The 25,900-nt window shown below is 37.9% G+C and overlaps 1 protein-coding gene across 3 annotated transcripts in view; it reads left to right on the forward strand.

Annotated features, from left to right (window-relative positions):
• Positions 1 to 25,900, forward strand: part of CTNNA2 (catenin alpha 2) — a 1,105,968-nt gene that overhangs the window by 221,230 nt on the left and 858,838 nt on the right. For all 3 annotated transcript variants that reach the window (XM_049651803.1, XM_049651801.1, XM_049651802.1), the window contains exon 3: positions 6,037 to 6,232. In XM_049651803.1, the coding sequence (XP_049507760.1) occupies positions 6,037 to 6,232 (196 nt within the window). The remainder of the gene's footprint in view (positions 1 to 6,036; positions 6,233 to 25,900) is intronic.

Genomic DNA, 25,900 nt, shown 5'->3' on the forward strand with positions numbered 1-25,900 from the left:
CCTCCCTGAGCAGAAACACTGTAAAATCTAAACATTTGCCTTCTATCAGGCATATTGGTGATTCTTAGGCATGATCAAGTCTGAGAATTGTTGTCCTAAAATTCAGTGCTTCTCAGATTTTAATGTGCATATAAATTACTCGGGAATCTTGTTAAAATGCAGGAATGGAGGGCCTACTTTCAGGACATTGGATGATGAGCAGCCTATACGAGCCTGGCTCTCATGGTTTTATACTCAGATCATACCATCAACACATCTGGAAATAATGGTGCCCATCCACTGGCTGTTGCTAATGTTTTCCATTGGCCAGGGTCCATCGGGACCATCATTATGTCAAGGTCATAGGAGCTTTGACCACTATATCCTTATGTACCAGCTGAAGGATTTCTTCTCTCCTCTAATGAGAGGCAAGAACATTAAAGAAACATTGTAAGTAGAGCTAGAGAGAAATTGAGTTATCCTTCTAGGCTAAGGTTGAATACCCTACAGAAAGGCCTTCTGGATGTATCCAAAAGACGAGTTATAGGAATGGTGGTAGAATACCTTTCCTAACATAGGAGGGAGGGAGATGAAGATAGGTGCAGAGAGAAATAAGTTTAATGATAAGGTCCTTTTTAAAGCTACTGAAATTTGGAGAAGATTATTGCTAAGAGAATTAGCCAAGAGATATTTCCAGGAGGAAGGAAAATTAAGTCAATAGCACTAAATGTGGCAGAATGGTATGATGCAATAAAAATGATTATATTTTGGCAACTTATTGATTACCTTAGCAAGAGATCAGTTTAAGAGGACTCTGCTACAGGAGGTGTGGGAATAAAAGCAAAAGTTAGTGGGCTGAGAAATGAATGGAAAGAGAAAAACGAACACTTTAAATATATGCTCCAAAAATTGGGAGTGACTAATAAAATCTCAACTCTCTAGCTTGGCTTTCAAAGACTTTCAAAGTTTGTTCCACCACATCTGTCTAACTTTACTTCCTATATCATTCATACACAACTTTTTTTTCCCAAGGAGGACTGGTCTTTTTACTACCTTGGAAACATTCCAATTCTATATGTGTCAATATTCATGCTATTACTCCTAGTCTCTGTTGCTGGATAGAACTTTATGTTTTTTTCTTTTGTTTTATTTTCTTTTGTTTTCTTTTCTTCTGTTTTCTTCTTTCTGTTGCACAAGAAATGTACTCACAAATTGTTAGAAAGGAAAGGAGAGATTTGGGATCTTATATGACTCTTGGCTTGGATAAAGTTGGTGTGGGGATTAGAGAGAGTGCCTGGTCGGGGTAGAAGGAGGTATAACGTTTAACAGGAATTTCCATAAAATAGCCATCTCTTAAAAGATTTCCCTAGACACTTAATAGTTGGTAAGTATCAGCTACTCAAGACCTAGTTTCAGTCTGGATATCGGACAGATACCTGCAGCCTCAGAGGTCATTGGGCTTCCTCTGTGATCACCACCTTTTGACCAGAATGTGTCCCTGCTGCTTCTGACCTCTCTAAGGCATCCAGTCACAGATTCCATTACATTCTTACATTGAAACTGAATGCAGCATTGGCTTGCATTTGTCGTTTGGATACTCCCCAACTTACTGGAGTGGTAGTGGAGGCATCTGTGAGATTAAATAGTACTTGTGTTCATTAAAAACTTTCTGATTCTTGTTCTTTAGTATATATCAGTTCTTCATGAGTAAGCAATAAATTCCTTTATTCTTCTTATTTTAATCATAGAAGAATGCCATTATATGGAAACCCTAAGCCCTGCGATTTTGTTAATTACAATACATTTACAATACTTTTGTCTTCCCTTTATACTAATCTGATACAAAAAGTCCTGGCATGTTTATTCAGCTTTGAGACCCTTGAATACATCAGATGTCATAAGGCATTGCAGAATGGTAGGATAAAATCATTTGTTAACATTTCCCTAACATTGATGAATACATTTTTATATTAAGATATTTAAATAATGCAATTGAATGAAAAGATAACAGTAGGATACAAATAACACACGTGGACAATATCGAGACAAATAGAGAAAATAAATATATTTTAAGATTATTTTATTCTTTAACAGCCTCTCATTCAGTTATAAAGACTAGAAGAAACTACTGAGTTCTAAAGTTCTAAAGATAGGAGCACCTGGGTGGCTCAGTCAATTAAACTTTTGGCTCAGATCATGATCTCGCGATTTGTGAATTTGAACCCCGCATAGAGCTCTGTGCTGATAGCTTGGAGCCTGGAGCCTACTTCAGATTCTGGGTCTGCCTCTCTCTCTCTGCTCCTCCCCCACTCACGCTCTCTCTCTCTCTCTTAGAAATAAACAAACATTAAAAAAATAAAAATAAATAAAGTTCTAAAGATTTAGTGTCGAGAACAGGAATAATTTAGCCTTTAATTTTATGTGATCTTGAGGAAGTTATTTTTCCTATCATGATGCATCTCTAAGCCTAATTTCCTCATCTGTAAAATAACAGAGTAGAACCGACATAGATGGGCTTTAACTTTCACAATTTTAAGTGTAAATATATGTACAGGTCAAGAAGAATAAAAGCGTATAACATCAAGGTGAAAAACGACAGCTTCAAGTAGGAGAAAAGAAAAATGCAATAGTGTAGCGTGCCATAGATTCTTAGTGGGCAGGAGGCAGCTGCGGGGGGCGGGGGGAGGCAGTTAAGAGAGAACAGTCATCTAGTAGGAGAGTAGGACTGAATCAGAGAGTTTGCATAGTGTGGCTAGGCTGAAAATTCCCAAGAATAGTATAATCCTTAAAAGGGTAGCCTTCGCCTTCTTATGTACTGTTAGATCTAAACTACTTTTGTTGTTTCCATCCCAAACATGTGATATACTGGCCAAAAAGTGAGCAGCGAGCATCCTGCATATGCACACCCTAAATAACTTTTCTATCCAATTTAATATAAGCATTTTGACTTTCATTTGGAAAGGGAACTGAACTGAATGAAGAGGAATTGTCTTGGATTTCTGGCTGACTTACTGTATATCTGGAGTTCCACTGGTAGAATAAACTAGGAATAAATGACATCTTAACATTTTTGTTTTTCCACCCAAGAAAATGGTATGTCTCACTATTATTCAAGTTGCCTTTTATGTTCTTCACTAAAATTGTTTACCATTTTTTCCATCTACGTTTTATATTATGGTTATCTCTGATAATATCAAGTTATGATTAGGGGCTTCTGGGTGGCTCAGTAAGTTAAGCAGCCGACTTCGGCTCAGGTCATGATCTCACAACTCACATTGGGCTCTGTGCTGATAACTCAGAGCCTGGAGCCTGTTTCAGATTCTGTGTGTGTCTCTCTCTCTGCCCCTCCCCTGCTTGTGCTGTCTCTCTCTCTCAAAATAAATAAATATTTAAAAAACCAATTTATGATTATTGTGAATAGGATATTTAAAACTACATTTTTTTATTTGTTACTGCTGTAATATTAGATTTTTTTTATTGTTTATCTAGTATTTAGCCACCTTGTCCTTTGCTCTTAGAGTAATTCTAATAGTTGATCTTTTAATTCTTTTATGTTTTCTTGATATAGCCATATTATCTGTAGGTAGTAGCATAATTTAGTGTTTACCTTTCTAACATTTGTATCTTTTCTTTTTCTTTTTTTTTTAATCCAATTTGTTGACATTGTCCTCCAATAAAACACCAAATAACAATGGGGAGAGTTGACAATTTTTCTTTACTCTAAACTAAGTTAAGACATGAGAATTTATGGAACCCATCACTTCCCCTGTATTTTTCTCTTTCATCTCATCATGGTCTTCTACTCATGAGCAAATGAAAGCTTTGGACTGAATTAATTTGCTTCATTTGAAAGTAATCGCATTTTTTCTTGGGAACTTCCTGGAAATGTTCCATGTTTCTTTTATTTACCATAGAAGTAACACTTTATACCGACTTGTTATTATGAGCATGCCTAAACTATGTTTATGCAGTAATGTATCATGCGATAACAGGAGAATTGAAATTTGTTTACCTTTATAGAGGATGAATCGATGATATAGTCATTTAGCTTTTGATAGATTCACTATCAGCCTCTGTTCCCCCAAATTGTCAATATAGCTAAAGTTAACAGCTCCTTAGCCCCTCTGTTGTTTTTAATTTGAGAAGACTAAAGACATAGATCACAAAACTCAGAATCGCATGTAAAATTAAAATAGGAGTGAGAACAGGAGGATTTTCCTCTGATAATGAGCCTCGCCTAATTCAAATTTTTGAGGTGTTTGCAGTATTTGCTCAGGGGCTTCTGTGTTTATGTCCAGTATTGACTGTTGGGGAGTTGAGGGTCCTGGAAAAGTAGCGTGTTACTGTGTTAGAGTGTATCCTTATTAAGGAGAACACTAAATAGTAACTTTTGTGACAGGCCATCTTTCCTCTGATGTTCGCCTCAGTGTGGGTGGAACTGAAAAGACTATAATGTTTTATGGGCTACGTACACATTTTAAAGCTAACTATCGTTATCTGACAGTCCTATTCTTAATGAGGTTACCTTTCTTTTTTTGTCCAGTGTTTGTACTTAAATGTCCTTATAGAGTTTCTCTTCAATTCACCATATCTAATTATTCAGCAATCTAGAGAGAGCTAAGGATGACAGTTCCCAATGCTACCTTCACCACGTCTTAAGTATTGGTTCTACTTGTTTTCATCATCTTAGCTCACATTTATTCGATACTTTTTTTTCCTTCTGGTGTTATCTCTTGCCCTATAAACTTACTGGACTTTAACTGTGACTTTGACTAATCACTTTGTTTGCTCTTGGATTTGGAGTAAAATAGCAGAAACAACAGCATTTGGAACTTTTCTCTGGTCAAGCTTTCTTTGGTTTTTTTTAAGTTTTTAAAATTTTTTTTATTATTTTTTTTTATGTTGCTAGAGAGACAGCATGAGTTGGGGAGGAGGAGAGGACCAGAGAGAGAGAGAGAGAGGGAGAGAGAATTCCAAGCAGGCTCTGCACTGTCAGCATGGAGCCCAGTGCAGGGCTTGAACCCACAAAACTGTGAGATCATGACCTGAGCCAATACCAAGAGTCGGACGCTTAACCGAGGTGCCACCCAGGTGCCTCTGGTCTAGATTTCTTGATAATCTCCAGCAAAATCTTGAATCTGCTAACCAGGGCAAATGTCAGTGAAAATAAACCACAGTGTCCACATTCTTATGAAGCTGATAAAAAATACAGAGGCCAAGATGACTCTCAACCTCACTGAACAGAATATGGAACCAGTTGTATTCATTTCACTCCAAAACTTCTCACTCTGGTAGAAAGCAAAGGATCAGAAATTTATAGGAGATAAGTTGTTTAAAAGATACTAAAAGTTTTTCTAGCAAATTAAATGGCTCTAGTAATGTGCTGAAAGAAGTTTGGCAGTTGAGATATATATATACAAATTATGATACTTAGAAAAGGAGTGATAATGAAAATCTAATTTCAAGTCTGGAGATTTTAGCTGGTTAACCAAATGTTGAGACTGAATCATTTGGTTCCCTCAGATCAAACTTACCATTTTGTTTTTATAAGATATGATCAGAAATAGCAAAGCTCTTCAAAGTCCTTGGTAAGTGACATGTAAGTAATGGGTATTGATGGCCCACCCTTTATTAACTGCTCTTTCCCTTCTGCCCTGACTTTTGGGACTCAGGACTAGCTGTTGGTTCCCTTGAGTCAGTGCTCAAAGGCAGTTGAACATTGGCTCTCCTTTTCTTGCCTCCCTGAAGCTGGTTACTCCCGTGTGCACTGTCTTCTCCATCTGTGAAAGCACAACCTTCAGTGAACTGGAAACCGAGCTACCAGAGGGTCTACTCTTCCAACTTATTCACATACTTTTTTTGTTTGTTTCTCTATGAGATAAATGGCTCTTTATTTCTATGCTAATCCATATAATTACTTCCTTTCCTTCAGTTTAGGTGATGTGCTGTGCATTCATGATTCAATAAACAAGGGGTATTTAAAAATGATGAGATGATGATATGATGCTTCTAGACAATTGTGCAGAGTAGTTTTACAGTTTTTCTTTCATATTTAAGGTGACCACCCTTGTCAACACAAGCAACAAAGGCCCATCTGGTAAAAAGAAAGGGAGGTCAAAGAAAGCCCACGTGCTGGCTGCATCTGTAGAGCAAGCCACTCAGAATTTCCTGGATAAGGGTGAACAGATTGCTAAGGAGAGTCAAGATCTCAAAGAAGAATTGGTCGCTGCTGTAGAGGACGTACGCAAACAAGGTAGGAAGACTAATATTGTTCAAGAGGGATATATATTTATGTGCAAACAATGGATTTATCTCTAGAATCAATGCATATTTGCTCAGGGGAGTGTGTTATGTGTTTCCTCAGTATCTGCGCTTGTCATTTTTTATATTTGCTGAAATTAGGTGCATAAACAAGTAGATATGTTTTCTGTTGTGGCAGCATGGCACAGCTACAAACGCTTCCTGTCTGTGTTCCTTCCAAATTTTCCAGTTGTTTTCTCTTGTCAGATGAACACAGACTCTTGTGTTAAACTTAGGCTCTAGAGAGGACAGGATGAGAAAACCTCATACATACACAGTCACTGGGAACCCTGGATTTTAAAGATGAGGGAGGAGAGATTGTAAAGCAGTGTAATAAAATTACTGTTGCTCTGTACGATTTCCAAATTTACATTTTCAGTTCACAGCTAGCTAGTTATCCATGGATCAATCAATTATATAGCTAGCTAGTTAGCTATAATGCAATTGTTTTCAGCATATTTAAATTTTTTCACTGTGGTACAAGTAACATAAAGTGTACCATTTTAACCTTTTTATAAGTGTATAGTTAGTAGTGTTAAGTATATTCACATTGTTGAGTAGCCAATCTCCAGAACTTTTTCATCTTATAACACTGAAACTCTATACCTACAAAACAACACTTCTTCATTTCCTCATTGCCCTAGCCTGTGGAAACGCGTATTCTACTTTCCTTTTCTATGAATTTAATGACTCTAGATACATTATATAAGTGGGATCATTCAGTATTTGTGTGTGTATGTGTGACTGGCTTATTTCACTTAGCATAATGTCCTCATGGTTCATCCATGTTGGAGCATGGGTCAGAATTTCCTTCATTTTTAGGATTGAAAATATTCTAGTATATGTATATAGTACATTTTCTTTATCTCTTCATCCACTGATAGACATTTGTGTTTATTTCACCTTTTGGCTATTGTGAACAATTCTGCTATGAACATGAATATACAAATATCTCTTTATTTTAGTTCTTTCGGGTATATACCTCGAGGTGGAATTATTGGATTATATGGTAATTCTATTTTTAATTTTTGGAAGAACCTCCTTACTGTTTTCCATAGCAAAGGCACTTTTTTACTTTTCTACCAACAGTGCACAAGAGTTCCAATTTATCCATATCCTTGCCAACACTTGTTTCCTTTTTTATAGTCTTCATAATGGACATGAGGTGATAGCTTATTGTGTTTTTTTAAGTTCGCTTATTTATTTTGAGAGAGACAGAGACAGTGCAAGTTGGGGAGGCGCAGACAGAGAGGGAAACAGAGAATCCCAAGCAGGCTCTGCAGTGTCGGCACAGAGTCCTACACCAGGCTCAAATTCACGAAACTGTGAGATCATGACCTGAGGCTAAATTGAGTCAGATGCTTAACTGACTGAGCCACCCAGGCACCCCTCACTGTGGTTTTGACTAGCATTTTTCTAATGACTACTTATATTGGGCATCTTTTCATATGCTTCCTGGCCATTTGTTTTTCTTTGGAGAAAGGTCTATTCATGTCCTTTGCCTATTTTAAAATCAGGTTGCATTGTTGTTGACTTGTGAGCATTCTTTATACATTTCAGATATGAACCTCTTATACAATAGTGTTTTACAAACATGTTGTCCCTTTCTGTAGGTTACCTTTTTCATTCTGTTGATTATATTCTTTGATACACAGATTTTAATTTTCATGTGTCCTATTCAGACTCTTGGGTTGAAATGCTAAGGCACTGTGAAAGCAGAACAGATTACCCCCCAGCCTGGCCTCCCTCCTGCATTTCTTACCTCAGTAAGAGCTCTACATATGTATCCAGTTACATATTGCAGAAATCTTGATATCATCATTGTTATTGCTCTCTCTTTCCAAATATAGTCTATTGCAAAGTCATATAGATTTTTAACTCGAGAATATCTCTTAAATGGACCAATCCCTCTCTTAATTATTCAAAAGCACCATGTTTTACCTGCCCCTGGGCCTTTATACATGCTGTCTTCTTTTACACAGTTACAGTTACGGATGGCTCATTCTGCACATTCCCTGTCCCAGGGAATGCTTTCCTGACACTCCTGTCTTACTTTTCTGTGGCTTTTTGCATAGGAGAGTTTAATATCTGTGGAGTAACTTGATTGATAACTTTCTACCCTGCCACACTACAAATGAATAAAGATCAAGACCAGACCATGTCTCTTTGACCGTTGCATGATCTGTGGTTCTTAGTAGTCATTAGACTTCAACAAATATTTGTTGAATAAATGAAGCAATAGAGGAATAAATGCTCTATCCCTTTTCTTCTTGTAAACCTGCCACTTTTTAAAATGCACAGATGGGTATTTAGTTCCCGGAAATACCCAACCCTCCTTCTACACCACTACCATTTCTCATGCTGCCATCTTCTTCCCCATCTTCTCCCTGCTAAAAGTTAATTTCATTTACATACACTAATGTGAATTGTTATTTAATATAAAATGTTAAATTTTACATATTTCATCTAATGTGGATGGAATATATTTATATATGTGCTTTAACAACATGAAAGCTTTCAAATTTTCAAGTGCTGTTGAAGACTAGTATTCCTTCTGAATTGCAAATGTACACTGTTTGTTTTCATGCATGTACAGCCTGGATACGTTTTTGGATTTTTTGTTTGTTTCTTTGTTTTTTGGCTTTTTTTGTTTGTTTGCTTGTTTGTTTACTTTTTTTAAGGATGATTGCCATATAATAAATTGCATGCATTTAGAGTGCACAATTGTATAAGTTTTGGCAAACGTGTATGCTGTAAAACTATTCCCACACTCAGGATAGTGAAACCTATGCCTGGTAGAAAGAGTTTTGATTGATTGGTTCCTAGGATGGTTTCTCAAAGCATTTATCTTGCATGGTGATATATTTTTCCTTTTAGATTTCTCAACAGTCTCTTAGTTTTCCCTTATTTTTTCCTTGCAATTGAGTTTTCACACATTCTGTATAAATTAATATTTCAGTTTTCTCAAAGCTTATATAAGAAATGCTATTTTTTTTGGATATGATATAATAACGAACATGGTTCTTGGCCAGCCTGTCCAAGGGATATGAGAGTGAGAACTTTTAAAGATGCTAGTTTAGGACAGCTTACAGTGGTGGATCTCACAGAGGGTATTTTAAACTTTCTGTATATTATCCATTTCTTATTATAGAAAAATTATGCCTCAGAAATGATGCCTATGTGTTAATTGTATAAAGCTCAGCTACCACATGTCCCTTCTGCTGAACAGTGTCAAATTTAAGGAAACAGTGCTATAGTCTGCAAAATAACAAACATTTTATAGTCAAAAGCTTCAGAAGTTTTCTTTTTTCTGTTTCTCTCATTATCAAATATCACTCACTGTCAAATAGACTTCAGATGCCTGTCATGTGTGAGAGATGCCTCTCATCCCTGACAATGAAGTCCTCGAGCTCTCTCCTTACATGCCTGCGCCCATGGGCTCTCCTGCCTGCTCTCTGCCCCTTCTCAGTCTTAGTGTATAATCCCTGTAGCCTATCTGGCTTTGCCCATTTTCCCGTTGTCCTTATACCCAGATTTTATTCACAAATGAGAGCCTGAGTGAATTTTCAGAGAGGGTAAGGAGATCGAGGGGAATGCTTAAGTATTAGAGGACTATTTAGTTATTGGAAACTTTGAAACATAGTATCTTTCCTTCCATCATATTCATAAATTCATAAATTATGGAAATCCTGACACTGAAAAATAATATCCTCCTCTAAAGTGGCCCTAGTGTCTATATCTGCTCACTTGTCAAATGATATGTAGTTTAGAACTAAATCTATTTGAGGTAATCTTTTACTATTGAATTGTTTTTGCTTTTTTAAATCAAATGATCAGAAGTGCTGCCACTTTCTAAAAAAAAAAAATTTCAGCATGAGTCAATGCCAAAAGTTTTAATATTGTACAACTCATTTTCAAATTTTTAATACAGAACCATTTCCTTTTTTTTTTATTTCACTACATTCATGATTGTAATCACTGTAATCTGGCAAGATTATATATGAAATTATCTACTAATGCCAGTATTGTTTCCCATGTGGCTAGACTTAGTGTTGTTTGAATTTCTTTTTATTTTTTAATTTTTTTTAATGTTTATTTTTGAGAGAGAGACAGACAGAGTGCTAGAGGGAGAGGGGCAAAGCAAGAGAGGGAGACACATAATTTGAAGCAGGCTCCAGTCTCTGAGCTGTCAGCACAGAGCCCAATGTGGGGCCTAAACCCATGAACCGTGAGATCATGACCTGAGCGGAAGATGGACCCTTAACCGACTGAACCACCCAGGTGCCCTTGAATTTCTTTATCATTTGAAAAATTAACTAGGCTTTTAATTAACTACGCTGCATGCCATAGTCTTAAAAGTACCTAGTATGAATGTGACAATGTTCTTCCCTAGAATATTCCAGTAGAAGACTTTCCTGAACTTTTAAGTTCTAACCCACAAAAAGAAGTATTTGAGTACACTTATAATAGGATTTATGTTAAAAACAAGTAACAAAAATAAAGCATCAAAATATAATAAAGGAGATAAATCGTTGTGCTCAAAATCTAGAAATCTGATATTTTAGACTTAGGTAAATATGGGATATTTGGGTGTGTGTGTGTGTGTGTGTGTGTGTGTGTGTTATCATAGCTAAAGGAATTACATATATGTATATTTTCTTCCTAAATTAAGTTTAAACTTCATCAGGATAGGAACAATGATGTGTATATATTCCTTTCTACTCCTAAAGTACCTAACATGGTCACTCTAGCACATTGCAGGTGATACTCGGGGGGAAGGAGGCTCTCATGTCAGCAAAGCAGCCTTGCAAGTCAACAGAATACCAGATGTTTGGTTAAGATACCAGATTTCTAATGTTACTTTGGCCAAAAACTATATGATTTAAGCTAAGTCAGTTAACCATTTGAAGGCTCAATTTCTCCATTTTTCAAATACAGAGAGTAATTGTTGCATTTTCCTCACTGGGTTGTTTAACATAATGAAGTCACAAAGATTTTTTAAAAAATTAAACGCTATATAGATGTCATAGCATATTTATTAATTATTTTAAAACCTTATTTATTGGGGCACCTGGGTGGTCAGTCGGTTAAATGTCAGACTTCAGCTCAGGTCATGATCTCACTGTTTGTGAGTTTGAGACCCATATCAGGCTCTGTGCTGCTAACAGCTCAGAGCCTGGGGCCTGCTTCAAATTCTGTGTCTCCCTCTCTCTCTGCCCCTCTCCTGCTCACACTCTGACTCTGTCTCTCAAAAATAAATAAGCATTTTAATTGATTAATTAATTAATTAAAGTTTATTTATTTGTTTTGAGAGAGCATGCACATGCACAGGAACAGGGGAGGGGCAGAGAAAGAGAGAGACGGAGAGAGAGAATCCCAAGCAGGCTCTGTGCTGACAGCACAGAGCCCAAAGCAGGGCTCGATCCCACTAACCACAAGACCATGACCTGAGCCGAGATCAAGAGTCATATGCTTAACTGACTGAGCCATCTAATAAATATCCACCCCTGAGTATATTTATTAATTAATTATAATTTATCAAATCAATCTGTGATACTTATGGCAATAGCTCCCCTTCCTATCACTGATGTAGCATCAGTGTAGCATCCTATCAGGATGCTGTAGAGGTGAATCAGCATCTAGTAGTCTCCCAGAAGAGGATCACGTAGCTCAGTGTGGCTTGGAGTCGGTGGTGGTTGTATGTGGTCCTAGAAAACTGTGTGATTTAATATTTGTGCAGCCAGTGAACCATATGTAGAAAAGCTCCTAATGAGGAAAGCAAAGGGAGTTATTCCAATCATGTCTTTATATTGAAGCTCTGGGCCAAAGCAAGCTTGGAACAGAGAATGCCAAAATATTTTAATGTTTACCACCAAGACCCTCCTGGACTGGAAACTCTTTCTGAACTATGGACCAGTCTGGGGTTCTTAAATTTCAGTGAATATTAATATCACCTGGGAAACTTCAAAATCTTGGTGGATAGGCCTTACTCTCATGAATTAAGTCAGAAACTGTCAAGTAGGACCCAGGCATCAAGGTTTATAAAGTTCCCCAGGTGACTAATTCACTTCTTGCCCAGTGTCTCCACTTGGATGACTCATCAACCCCTATTAGTCAGCTAGTGTTTCACATTAGATAGTGGATGGAAGTCACTCATTTTAGAAGGCCTGTGAGCTTGTAGTTTACATAGAGTTAGAGAGGTGAAATTTGCATAGGAGGAACAGCCTGATATTCTATATAAAATGATGTCTTATAATGCCTAACCTTCTATAGGCACTCAGAGAATATGCATTAAGTATGCACTAGGGAGCCAAATCTATAGGACGGTTAATATTTAAATTGCTGTTGGAAAAGAAAGCCATGAAGCCAGAATGTGCAAGAAGGAAAGTATGTTTAAGCTGAGCATGGCTTAAAAATTTGTTCATGGATAACAGAGTAAGCATTTCAGGTTTAAACAACCTGAATTTTAAAGGTGAAGAGATAAGAATGACGTTGATAATTGGGGGATGGATAGAAAAGCCCTAATTTGATGAGAAGTTTCATATTTAGGCATAGTTTAAACTATGGTAAGATGATAGGAAGGGACCACTGTGGGAAACATTTAGGAACTAGGCTGTGTATAGACAACATGTTGGAAGAAAGATTGGAAGGAAGGAAGAAAGCTAACTGATTGGTTCCTACTTATTTAAGTGATATTTTAGTGGATTATTTTAGCAACTTCATGAAAAGTTGACGAAAGCAGAGAAAGATGGGACTCAGATTGCTTAGACAGTATTACAGTATTGCAGAGAAGACAAAACAAAAATACTTTGAGGTTCTAGGATTGAAGTGGTGGCAATAAGAACAGAAATAAGAAACTAGATGTTACAAACCGTGAAAAAGAATAAAATATTTTCCATTCATTGAGAGGAAGAAAGAAGAGTCAATATTTATTTTTGGCTCTAGACAACTTATTTGGGAGACCTAAGGGGTGATAGGAATGGGGAGACAGGACTGACTTGATTTTAAACATTGATGAATGGATGAAAGGAATTGCCTAGCAGGTGGTTCATGCTTTGGGAATGGAATTTTGGAGAAACAGAGAAATTTGGACATATTTTGAGTTGATAATTGAAGCTTTCAGACACCTTTCTTTGAGTACTTGCCAATAGATATAGAGAGAAGAATAGAAGGATGTAGGCTTAGTTTTGGATGGAAGGTTCAGTTAGGATTAGAAGATAGGATAGAAATAGAGAGGAAAGGCATGCTCTGAAATGTGATCGTACAGCAAAGATAATACAGAATCCTGAAATTCAAAGGAGTAGAATCTTTTGCAAAGGAGACAGTGATCTAGACTATGGAATGCTGTTGCAGTTAAATCAAATTCTTCTGAGGTCATGGAGGATAAGTAATGAGAGCATGCCTTGGTTTTGCTAAAAGGTGTCATTAATTTCATTTAAAAGTTTATTTTCAGGAAGCTGAAGGAAGAGACTAGATGGTGAAGTATTGGATGTAGGCAAGAAAGCTCACCACACTCTTCTTTGGTCATCATTGCACTATGTACATCATTGAATTTTTGCTTCTGTGGGTAGTCTGGTACTCAGGTGAGGGACCATATGTTAGCATTATTTTGTGTATCTCTGGAGCCTGGCACAATGTCTAGCATACAGTGAGCACTTATGGTGTGATTCCAAAGATTGTCACAGTCTGGAAGGAGAAAAATAGAAGAGTGGCTGGAGAAAATATTAAGGACAAGCAAAGAATATGATTGTCTACTTCTTCCTTATTCTGTTCAGCCCAAATCAGAAGTATCATAGCATATACAAAGAGAGAGAGCCATTGGTGAGAGCAGTTGTAGATACAAGGGGGAAAGCTCAGGTTGGTTGTATGAGATAATGCAGAAGGAGCATTTCTTTATGTAGAAAATAAGGTAGAGAGGAGAGATATACCCAACAATGGGTTTTATAGAAAAGATTAGAACCAAAGTAAATTGGATGAATCTGTCTCAATTATTTTGAACAAAAGAGGAAATGGTTTTAATGGACCATGTATATCTAATATTTGATCACTGTTGTAGATTAAAAAAAATGTTTGTCTGTTACTGGCATCTGTGTGGGTCTCTCATGTTTCTAAGGGATTTATTGATTGAATACAACTGATTGTTACTACAGCTGAAAAGACCAATTTATAACAGGCATAATCGTCTAAGGATTTTTAAATTTAATTTGTTTATTTGATAAGTACTAGCATCTGCCAGCAATGGGATGTTCACATATTGCCTTTATGAATCTTCTGTGATTTGAAATACATCCAAAAACTGTGCTTTTAATGATAGGCAGTCTTCTTCATATTTGTCCACTAAGCAGCTCCATTCAATGGGTAGCACAGCAACTGATTCTATGCCATACCATTTCTATATTTCCACACCCTCTTGGGCCATGGAGCAGTTGCTTGGGTTTTCTATCTTCAGTCAACAGCATTCTCTGGTTGTCCACTTTCTAGGTGGTTACAACAAATAAAAACAATTAAGACATGACCCAACCACCAAGATACGCCAGGCTGGGATATAGATAGAGATGTATATGGCCCTCACCCAACCTTAAGAGGAATCTCATGGAGCAAAGTGACAAGAAGGTACAGATAAAAGAGGTAGCATCTTAATGGAACCATTTTTTAAATCAGACATGGTCAAACCATTCACTGCTCATGCAGGCTTTTGTTTGGATACAACCTCAACTGTTAAGTGTTATGGTGATATCACATTAATTTTTTTTACCTAATCAATATTTACTGAGTACCTGATGACCAATGGACTGAGACAGACAGAACAAGGCAGAAAAAGTAGTAAAGAGAAAGAGAAAGGTGTCCTCACATCTCTGAAGAGAGAAACCTTTTGCCTCCTGAAGACTTAGACTTTCTCTTTCCCCATTCCCTTTGTTGTTGGAGTGTGATGTCCGTGGAATGAGCTGGTTCAACAGAAACTCTAGTTGTTATCAACTGTGTGAACTCCCTACCTAAGATCTGGTCAAAGACCATTTCCCAGGCCAGAAGCTTTTACTGTCAGATAGTCCTATCCCTCTTCCTTACTTGCCCTATTAGTAGGTAAAACAACACAGTGTGGGGAGGAGCAAGGCAATGTGCTCTGTCCTGGAGCACTATTCAGAGAGGTCAGCTCTGTAAGGAGAAGGACAGCTGCGGATATTGGAAGGATTCTGCTACTCCTGAGTTTATCTTTTTTCTCAGGACAATGGTCTCCCAAATATACTTCTTCCAAGTATCCCTTGCTTTATGCCTCTATTCTTAGTACCCTGAATACTTGGTATCCTAGAGATATCAGAATTCCTTTCCTGTGCTATGTGCTGACTCTTCACTGCTGCTTGACTACCCTTGTATGAATGGTATGTTACTATGTTCTAAATGTAGGGTCCTATTGGTTATGGGGTGAGATTTCACTCCTGTATGATTGGATGGCTAGAGAAGCAGCTCTCCACTGAAATGGAGCATCTTCAGGGAAGAAGAGAATTTTAGGACAGAAATGGAGATTCAAGAGGCAAATCCTAGAGAAGAGAGGGAAAGAGCACTCATTTCTCTCTCTGGGTCTTGCTTCTTTGAGCTTGGATTTTACTGAGTGTAGATCCATGTCCTTAAAAACTAATATTATCAAGTAATGTAATAAAGTGCATGTTTATTAGATGAAACAAGGGCATACCTTGAACTTGGAATGAGAAGTGTCTCTTCAGTCTCAGACTCAGGCAAGATGAGTCATGGATCTGGTGATGGCCTGCTGTGTCCATGCACTCTTGCTGCTTACTGTCCTTTGCATGGCACCTCCTTGCCTTCTTTATAGAGGCTTCTTTCACAGGTGTTTCTCACAGTGAAGTTTACAGACCACTTGTTTTAGAATTGCCTATGGGAGGATAGGTGATGTCTATAAAAATTCAAATTCCTGAGCCTAGCCACAAACCTAGATTCAGTGCAGCAGGGGTACCATTAGAAATCTTTATTTCCAGCTAGTAGCCAATCTTATGCTTCCAAAGTTTGGGAATCACTAATGGTCTAAGCTTACTACATCTTTATACCATCTTTAATTAGTGTAAGTCTTCTTTTTTTTCTGTTGGAAAGGATGTTATCCAGGAATGAAATTAATTTTCAGAAGCTTTAATATCATAAGTGAAAAACAGATACAAGAAACCTAGAGATACATGCAATGACAAAAAAAAAAATAAAAATAGGTTTGATATGAAAAGATCATGAAGAAAAATGCATAAATATGAAAATGCTATGCAATTTAAGGTTTATCTTAATGCAAATTTTAACATTTGAAGTAGTTTTAACTGTTGCATATGTGGGCAAATAAAATGTATTTGTAGGTCAAAGTTTGCCCTACTTGAGGACCCAGGAATGTCCCATGTCAACCTGGAGCCACTTGTATGGCTGTTGTTGCAACATACTGGGAGATGAGGACAGATTATTCTTTCATATGATCCCTCTTTTTGGAGTTCTAAGCTTTTGAAAATGCTATAATCCTTCAGGAAGAATAATAAAAGCAATAGCTTCTGTTTATTTATTGCCACTCGATTTGTAAGACACGTGGTATATATTCTGTCAGCATTATTTTGTTAGTTATTTGAAGTATTATTTATCCATATTTTGTATAAGATGATATAGATCCTGAAAGATCTCCATATACATTAACTGACTAGACCAATTAATTCAACCAATTTTTACTAATACTATGTACCTCCTCTATTTTGGGGCTGGGAATATAGAATATCAAAGAAAGAAAACAGACATTCTCTGCCTATAAGAATATTACATTCTGGGGCACCTGGGTGGTTCAGTCAGTTAAGTGTCTGACTCTGGATTTCAACTCAGGTCATGATCTCATGGGTTTGTGGGAGCGAGCCCCACATCCAGCTCTGTGCTCACAGCATGGAGCTTGTCTGGGACTTGATCCCTCTCTATCTGCCCTTCCCCTGCATGCTGTTGAACTCTCTCTCTCGATCTTTCAAAATAAATACACATTTAAAAAAAAAATAGTAAGAAAGAATATTACATTCTGATATGAGACTGATAATAATTTAAAAATTAAGCAGGCTGTAGAAGTGAAATTCAAAAATTGAACAACCACTTAGCATAACACCCTCTAGTTTGATTCATGTAGTTGCAAATGGCAAGTTTTCATTCTTTTTGATTGCTGAGTAATACTCCATTGTATATATATACCACATCTTCTTTATCCATTCATCCATCAATGGACATTTGGGCTCTCTCCATACTTCAGCTATTGTCAATAGTGCTGCTATAAACATTGGGATACATGTGTCCCTTCGAAACAGCACACCTGTATCCCTTGGATAAATACCGAGTAGTGCAATTGCTGGGTCGTAGGGTAGTTCTACTTTTAATTTTTAGGAACCTCCATACTGTTTTCCAGAGTGACTGCACCAGTTTGCATTCCCACGAGGAGGTACATCTTTCTCTGCATCCTTGCCAACATCTGTTGTTGCCTGAGTTGTTAATGTTAGCCATTCTGATAGGTGTGGGGTGGTATCTCATTGTGGTTTTGATTTGTATTTCCCTGATGAGTGACGTTGAGCATTTTTTCATGTGTCAGTTGGCCATCTGGATGTCTTCTTTGGAGAAGTGTCTATTCATGTCTTTTGCCCATTTCTTCATTGGATTATTTGTTTTTTGGGTATTGAGTTTGATAAGTTCTTTATAGATTTTGGATACTAGCAGTTCTAGCAGTTTTTTGGTGGAATCTTTTGTCAAGTCATCTGCAAAAAGTGAAAGTTTGACCTCCTCCTGGCTGATTTGGATGCCTTTTATTTCTTTGTGTTGTCTGATTGCTAAGGCCAAGACTTCTAATACTATGTTGAATAACAGTGGCAAGAGTAGACATCACTGTCTTGTTCCTGACCTTAGTATGGAACTAGAGGGTATTATGCTAAGTGAAATTACTCAGTCAGAGAAAGACAAATGTCATATGACTTCACTCATATGAGGACTTTAAGATACAAAACGGATGAACATAAGGGAAGGGAAGCAAAAATAATATAAAAACAGGTAGGGGACAAAACATAAGAGATTCTTAAATATGGAGAAGAAACAGAGGGTTACTGGAGGGCTTGTAGGAAGGGGGGGTGGGCTAAATGGGTAAGGGGCCTTAAGGAATCTACTCCTGAAATCATTGTTGCACTATATGCTAACTAACTTGGATGTAAATTAACAAACAAATTAAATTTAAAAAACAATGGAACAACCAGGGACACCTGGGTGGCTCAGCTGGTTGAGCATCTGATTCTTGATTTCGGCTCAGGTCATGGTCCCACAATTTGTGGCATCAAGCCCCGTGTGGGACTCCGAGCTGACAGTGCAGCACCTACTTGGGATTCTCTTCTCCTTCTCTGCCCTTCTCCTGCTTGTACTCTCTCTCTCTCAAATAAATAAACATTTTTTAAATAAAATAAATGTACATCTATTTAATTTTTTAATTTTTTTAATTTTTTTTTTCAACGTTTTTTATTTATTTTTGGGACAGAGAGAGACAGAGCATGAACGGGGGAGGGGCAGAGAGAGAGGGAGACACAGAATCGGAAACAGGCTCCAAGCTCCGAGCCATCAGCCCAGAGCCTGACGCGGGGCTCGAACTCACGGATGGCGAGATCGTGACCTGGCTGAAGTCGGACGCTTAACCGACTGCGCCACCCAGGCGCCCCTAAATGTACATCTATTTAAAAAAAATAAAGGTTGGGACATTTGGGTGGCTCAGTTGGTTAAGCATCTGACTTCAGCTCAGGTCATGATCTTGTGGTGGTTCCTGAGTTTTGCCCCGTGTCTGAGCTGTTAGCTCAGAGCCTGGAGTCTGCTTCAGGTTCGGTGTCTCCCTCTCTTTCTGCCCCTCCCCTGCTCAGGCTCTGTCTCTCTTGCTCTCTCTCAAAAATAAATAAACATTATAAAAATAAGAGAAAATAAAAATGGAACAACCAAAAGTATGATGAATGCAAGATAAATTGACAAGTTGAGTTAAAATTTAAAACTTTTGCTCTGTGACAGACAGTGCTAATAGAATGAAGACAAGCCATAGATGGGAAGAAAATATTTGTAAGTCACGTATCTGTGAAAGGATTTGTACCCAAAAAATATGAAGAACTCTTAAAATTCAACAATAAGAAAAGGAATGACTGGATTCAAAAATGGGCAAAGACTTGAATAGAAGGTATATAGACATCGACTAAACCTATGGAAAAATTATTCAACATCATTTGTCATTAGGGAAATGCAAGTTAAAACAACAAAGAGGTTTTACTGTATATCTACTAGATTCAATAAAATCCCCCAATTGACAACACCAAATGCTGGTGAGGATGAGAAACAGCTCTTCTTTCTTCAAATGAGAAATTATACAGCCACTTTGGATGACAGTTTGGCAGTTTTTTAAATAAAATTAGGGGCACCTGGGTGGCTCAGTCGGTTAAGCGTCCAACTTCGGCTCAAGTCATGATCTCATGGTTTGTGAGTCTGAGCCCTGTGTTGGCTCTGTGCTGACAGCTCAGAGCCTGGAGCCTGCTTTGGATTCTGTGTCTGCCTCTCTCTCTGCCCCTCCCCTGCTCATGCTCTGTCTCTTTCTCTCTTTCTCAAAAATAAACATTAAAATTAAAAAAAAAATAAACAAAGAGTTATACAATATTTCAGTCTCAGTCCTTCGTGTTTACCCCACTGATATCAAAAATCATGTCTATACAAAATCACCTAACCTTATTCTATTAAAGAAAAACAATAAAACTTCTTATTTAGAATAATCTTAAATTTATAGAAAATTTGCAAAGACAGTTCAGAAAATTACCATATATCCTACATCAAGTTTCACCTGGCATTAACATGCAACATTGTTATGGTATATTTGTAACTAATGAGCCAATATTGATACATTATTAATTGAACTGAGCACAATAGGAAAAACAACGAAAAAACCACAACAGGCCATTCTGCCGATGTGCTTAGTGAAAACGGCAAGAACAAACACAGTGTGGATGTTGAAATATTCTTGTTCTTACGCTGACTTACAAAGAGTGATAAATTACACATCTTTATGAATAAAATGCAGAATCTGGTTTAGAAGATTGCCAATCCAGGACTATTTCCTTTAATACCCTTTATTGAGATCCCTATTTGTCAAGCTGAAGTAAAAGTGTTCTTGCCTTTCACAGAAAAGATTTAAAGAGGCTTACAAGGATATACAAGACATAGTAAGAAAGAAATAGAAATCCATGGAAAAGGAGAAAGAAGGACAAGGTCAGGGACCAGAGAGAAGCCAGAAAAGTGGCTAATTCACATATACATCAGTGACCAGGCATGCTGTGCTGTGTATATGTATCCAACCCAGAGTGGGCAAGGTAGCAGAAGGAGCATGAAGGGGGATGGTGAGGGGCAGTTTTGTAGTGGACCCAGAGCCAAATTCCAACTCTGCAAATTCGTATGCTGCCTGTGTTGTGTGACTTGGGCAAGTTACTTATCTGCCCTGCACCTGTGTTTGTATGAGTGAAGTGAGGCCAATCAGACATACACTTTGAGGACTGTTGTGAAGCATAGATGGTGGATGCATGTAAAGTGCTTGCACCAGACCTACCACACTCTAGGTTCTAAAAGCTTGGTGGCTAGGGGCGCCTGGGTGGCGCAGTCGGTTGAGCGTCCGACTTCAGCTCAGGTGACGATCTCGCGGTCCGTGAGTTCGAGCCCCGCGTCGGGCTCTGGGCTGATGGCTCGGAGCCTGGAGCCTGTTTCCGATTCTGTGTCTCCCTCTCTCTCTGCCCCTCCCCCGTTCATGCTCTGTCTCTCTCTGTCCCAAAAATAAATAAAAAACGTTGAAAAAAAATTTAAAAGCTTGGTGGGTATTGCCTTTACTATTGATTATTACTGTTACTGCACTAGCACTAACTGGGCAACAGACTGAGCTCTTATGCTTTCTAACTGACCAGTTGTAAATGTAAAGTATTACGATATTTTTAACCACAAAATTAAAAAAAAAAAATCAGGTGGATCACTAAATCAACTCCATTTCATTTGAACTCCAATTTGTTTTAAGGGAAATTCCTTAAACAAAACACCAAATCCCAACCGTGCACAAAAAGGAAACATTTTACATTACCACATAAAGATAAGGAAACCTGGTCATCAAGTATTTCCTCGCTGATAGCTAAGTCTGTAATTCCGTAAAAATTGCAACTGACAAACATCTTGAAAACCACGGGAGAAGATTGTCCAAGATGAAGCTGATTTACTGATACATCTCTAATTGTGAGCTATGCCAGCAACCTGATGCAACCCAGGTCATCATCATTAGCAGCAACCCCTCTAAAACTGAGACTGAGTGAGCATGGTTTTAGATCGAATTCTGCTTTTGAAAAGAAAATAAATGGGCAAGGCAAAAAGCTTGGAAAACCATGCTGAATCTTGCTAAGTGAATGCTAATATAAGGTCTCAGAGGACTGGCCCTCTGGAGTGACTTACCGGCAATATGGAAAAATCAGACCTTACAATAAATTATGGTGATGCCCTCCAAGCATTGCAAGGCCAACTAGATAGACATCTTAATCATAAGATGCTGGTAACAGACTTCATGTTAAGATAGAAAAGGGCAGATAGGAAAGGCAGGAGATGAATGACCTCTTTTTAAACCAAGAACCAATGCTTGCTGCTATATGTCTGTTCACAAGTACCCATGGGTAAACAAAAAAAAAAAAAAAAAAAGAAAAAAAAAGAAAAAGAAAAGAGTGAAGAACCACTTCTCCCAAAGTCTCCACTGGAGTTCTTGGGCCTTTCTCCACTTCGATTTTGGAGGATTCGACTTGGGTGATCATCGCACTTTGGAAGCATCAGTTTCTTCCTTTCTACTGGTACAGGCCAAACAACATGCAAACATGTCCTATGTTAAAACAACCAGAAAACTGATTCTGTCTCTTTCCCTCTGTCTCTGCCTCTCCCCCACTCTTGCTCTCTTTCTCTCTCTAAATAAATAAATAAATGAGCTTTAAAAAAATTACTTAAAAAAATAAATGGGTGCCTGGATAGTTCAGTTGATTAAGCGTCCAACTCTTGATTTCGGCTCAGGTCGTGATCTCACGGTTCGTGAGTTTGAGCCCTGCATCAGGCTCTGCACTGATGGTGCGGAGCCTGCTTGGGATTGTCTCTCCTTCTCTCTGCCCCTCCCAGGCTCTCGTGCACATGTGATCTCTAAATAAATAAATAGATAAACAAACTTAAAAACTTACTTTAAAATAAACAGAAAACCCTACCTAATGACAACCTTCCTCAAACAGCTATACCATTTTTCTGCTTCTTTTAAACAAAACTTTTCAGGGGTGCCTGGGTGGCTCAGTTGGTTAAGCGTCCGACTTTGACTCAGGTCGTGATCTCGCGGTTCGTGAGTTCGAGCTCTGCATCGGGCTCTGTGCTGACAGCTCAGAGCCTGGAACCTGCTTCAGATTCTGTGTCATCCCCCACCCTCTCTCTCTCTCTCTGCTCCTCCCCCACTCGCACTGTGTGTCTCTCTCAAAAATAAATAAACATAAAAAAATATAAGCAAAACTTTTCAAAGAATAATCCACATTCACTCCTTCAATTTTCTTACCCCAACGTTACTTCTTTCCTTTTTATTGTGCAATATAATATGTACAGAATAACATGAGGAGTAACAAGAATACCATTATGCAGATCCCTCTGCTGAAGAACTCACATATTGCCAACACAGTGGAAGCTGCTTACTCCTCAGCATCTGTATTTCCCTCCCTCCCTGCTCCCACTGTCCAACCTTGGCTAGGGAACTGTAGGCCTGAATTTGGTATCCATATTTCCCATGCATTACCCTCATCATCTTATTATGAACATGTTCAAACATACCACAAAGCAAAAACAATTTTTATATGGAATTCCTGTACCTTCAAAACCACCTGGTGTGACCATTCCCACTTTGCAATACTTGCTGTGTCACAAGAGCAGTTTCCCATGAGTTAATTTTTGGTTTGTTTGTCGTGTTTTTTTAAATGTTTATTTATTTGAGAGAGAGAGAGAGCACAAGAGCACAAGAGCACAAGTAGGGGAGGTGCAGAGAGAGAAAGGGACAGAGGATCCAAAGTGGGCTCTGCACTGACCGCAAAGAGCCCCGTGTGGGGTTCGGACTCTCCAACTGTGAGATCATGGCCTGAGCCAAAACCAAGAGTTGGATGCTTAACCAGCTGAGCTACCCAGGTGCCCCACCCCATTCATAAAACTCTCATGAGTTTATGAGAGTCATAAAACTCTCATGAGTTTTAATGTTTCTTTATTTTTGACACAGAGAGAGAGACAGAGCATGAACGGGGAAGGGGGGCGGTCAGAGAGAGGGAGACAGAATCAGAAGCAGGCTCCAGGCTCTGAGCTGTCAACACAGAGCCCCATGCAGTGCTCGAACTCACGGACTGTGAGATCATGACCTGAGTTGAGGGTGGACGCTCAACCGACTGAGCTACCCAGGTGCCGCATCGTGAGTTTTTAAAATAAATTTGCTACATATAAAATGGTCCCTTTTTCACCCATACCATTCTGGCTTTCAGGGTGACCACTCCCTGGAAACCAGTTCTGGTCTGAGTCATTGGGCTCATCTTTGGTCAAATCTGGCCATTTCTCTCCCTCTACATCTTTACTCAACCTCTCCATAGCATTACATGGAGTTGACAACTGCCCCTCACCCCTGGGTCACCCTTTTTTCTCACTTCTCTTGGCTTCTGTATTACCTCCTTTTCCTCCTACCTCTTTCTGATTACACATCTTAGAAATCTAAATATTGGAATGTCTTAGGGCTTGGGCCTGGGCTTTCTTTTCTTTTCTATCCATCATCTCACTCTGTATACCAAAGATTTAAAAATGTTTGCCTCTGGCCCTTAGATAAGTGTATGCAATTTTGCCCCTACTCAAACCAAATTATACCCTTCCTCATTTTTCTCCCATTTAGGAATGGGATTAACAACCCAGTTGCTTAAGTTAATAGCATTAATAGCATGAGATTTATACTGTATTCTTTTTTTATCCCTTATACCTAACCTCCAAAGCCACAATTTAAGTTTATCAGCTTAGCTCCAAAATATATCCTAAACTCATCCATTCTAAAGCAGTTCAGCATAATCATTAAGAGCACAGGTTATGGAATTAAATGCCCTACATTTGAAACCTGACTCCAACATATCTAACCATGTAATTTTAGATAAATCACTTAATCTCCCATAGACCTCAGGTTCATCATCTGTAAGGTGGGTATGATAATAGTACTCATTTCATGGGGTAGTTCTTAATATAGTCAAGGTATTTAAATCAGTGACTGACACATAATAAGCATTATATAAATGCTACTCTAAAACACCTGCTCAGAAAGGCCTTTCCTAACCCCTCTGTAAAGAGCAAAGTAGGAACTCTATTCTTTTTTTTTTTTTTTTATCTATAAGCCAAATGAAAGAGAACATAGATACATCTTATCAGCCAGGTTTCTCCAGAGAAAGCGAAATGATAAAAGATATGTATATATATGAAGAGATTTATTTTAAGGGATTAGTTCATGAGACTGTGGCAGGTAGCAAGTCCAAAATCTCTGGGACAAGCTGGTTGTCTGGAAACTCAGATAGAAGTTAATGCTGTGGTCTTGAGGCAGAATGTGTTTGTCTGCAGTGATTCTCAGTTTTTGCTTTGAAGGCTTTCCAAATGATTAGATGAAGCCCATTACCACATTATCCAGGGTAATCTCCTTTACTTACAGTAACTGTAGAATTTTCATCACATCTACAAAATACCTTGACAGCATACCTAGATTATGCTTGATTAAGTAACTGGGTATTGTTAGTTAATAATAATAGCCTGGCCAACTTGACACACTTAAGCTAACCATCACTTTGGATAGCAATTGATAAATTATTCTTTGTGATTTTGAAACAATTACATATAGATGAGAGTGCATATTTTCTTTTTCTGATATTGTGCGGTGTCGTTGAGCTTGCTTTTGGAAATAGGTTGCTACTTGTCACTGAATTTCTCTCGAAAAACCTTTAATCTACCAAATGGAAGTCGTGGAGTTATATAGACTCTGAAAGGGAGGTTTCTTGTAGTTCTCATTTGTATTTTTTGGAGACAGTGGAGTTTCAGTTCTGCCAAAAGCCACCTGTAACGTACTGAAAAACAGTCATTTTGTGTCAGAATTCCTGTGTGTCAAATAATAATGCCACACCCATCGAATCCATAAAAATTTAAAAATTAGATAATGCCAGAATGAAAGAATTTGAGAAAACATGCACCACTTTTTAAACTGAATGTGCAGATATTCAATTGCTTTTAAAAGCCTGAGTTTTCTTTTATGAAACTAGAAGATAAGCTCAAGAGTTGTATATTTTAAGCAAATATTTAGATAATTTTTCCACTTTTTGGTCAAATCTATGTTTTAGGTTTACATTTCTTATCATTTCTGTGTGGATGATCATAAGGATTTAACGAACTGTTGGCATGATTCATTTGAAGTCATACTTTTTAAAAATACTTTTAACAACCGAGGAATAACTCAAATTTGTTGGTGCTATTAAGCCAATCTGGCCTTCTATTTCGCCTTTCTAAAAATAATTAA

This window comes from Panthera uncia (assembly GCF_023721935.1).
Source record: "Panthera uncia isolate 11264 chromosome A3 unlocalized genomic scaffold, Puncia_PCG_1.0 HiC_scaffold_11, whole genome shotgun sequence".
Taxonomy (NCBI): Eukaryota; Metazoa; Chordata; class Mammalia; order Carnivora; family Felidae; genus Panthera; species Panthera uncia.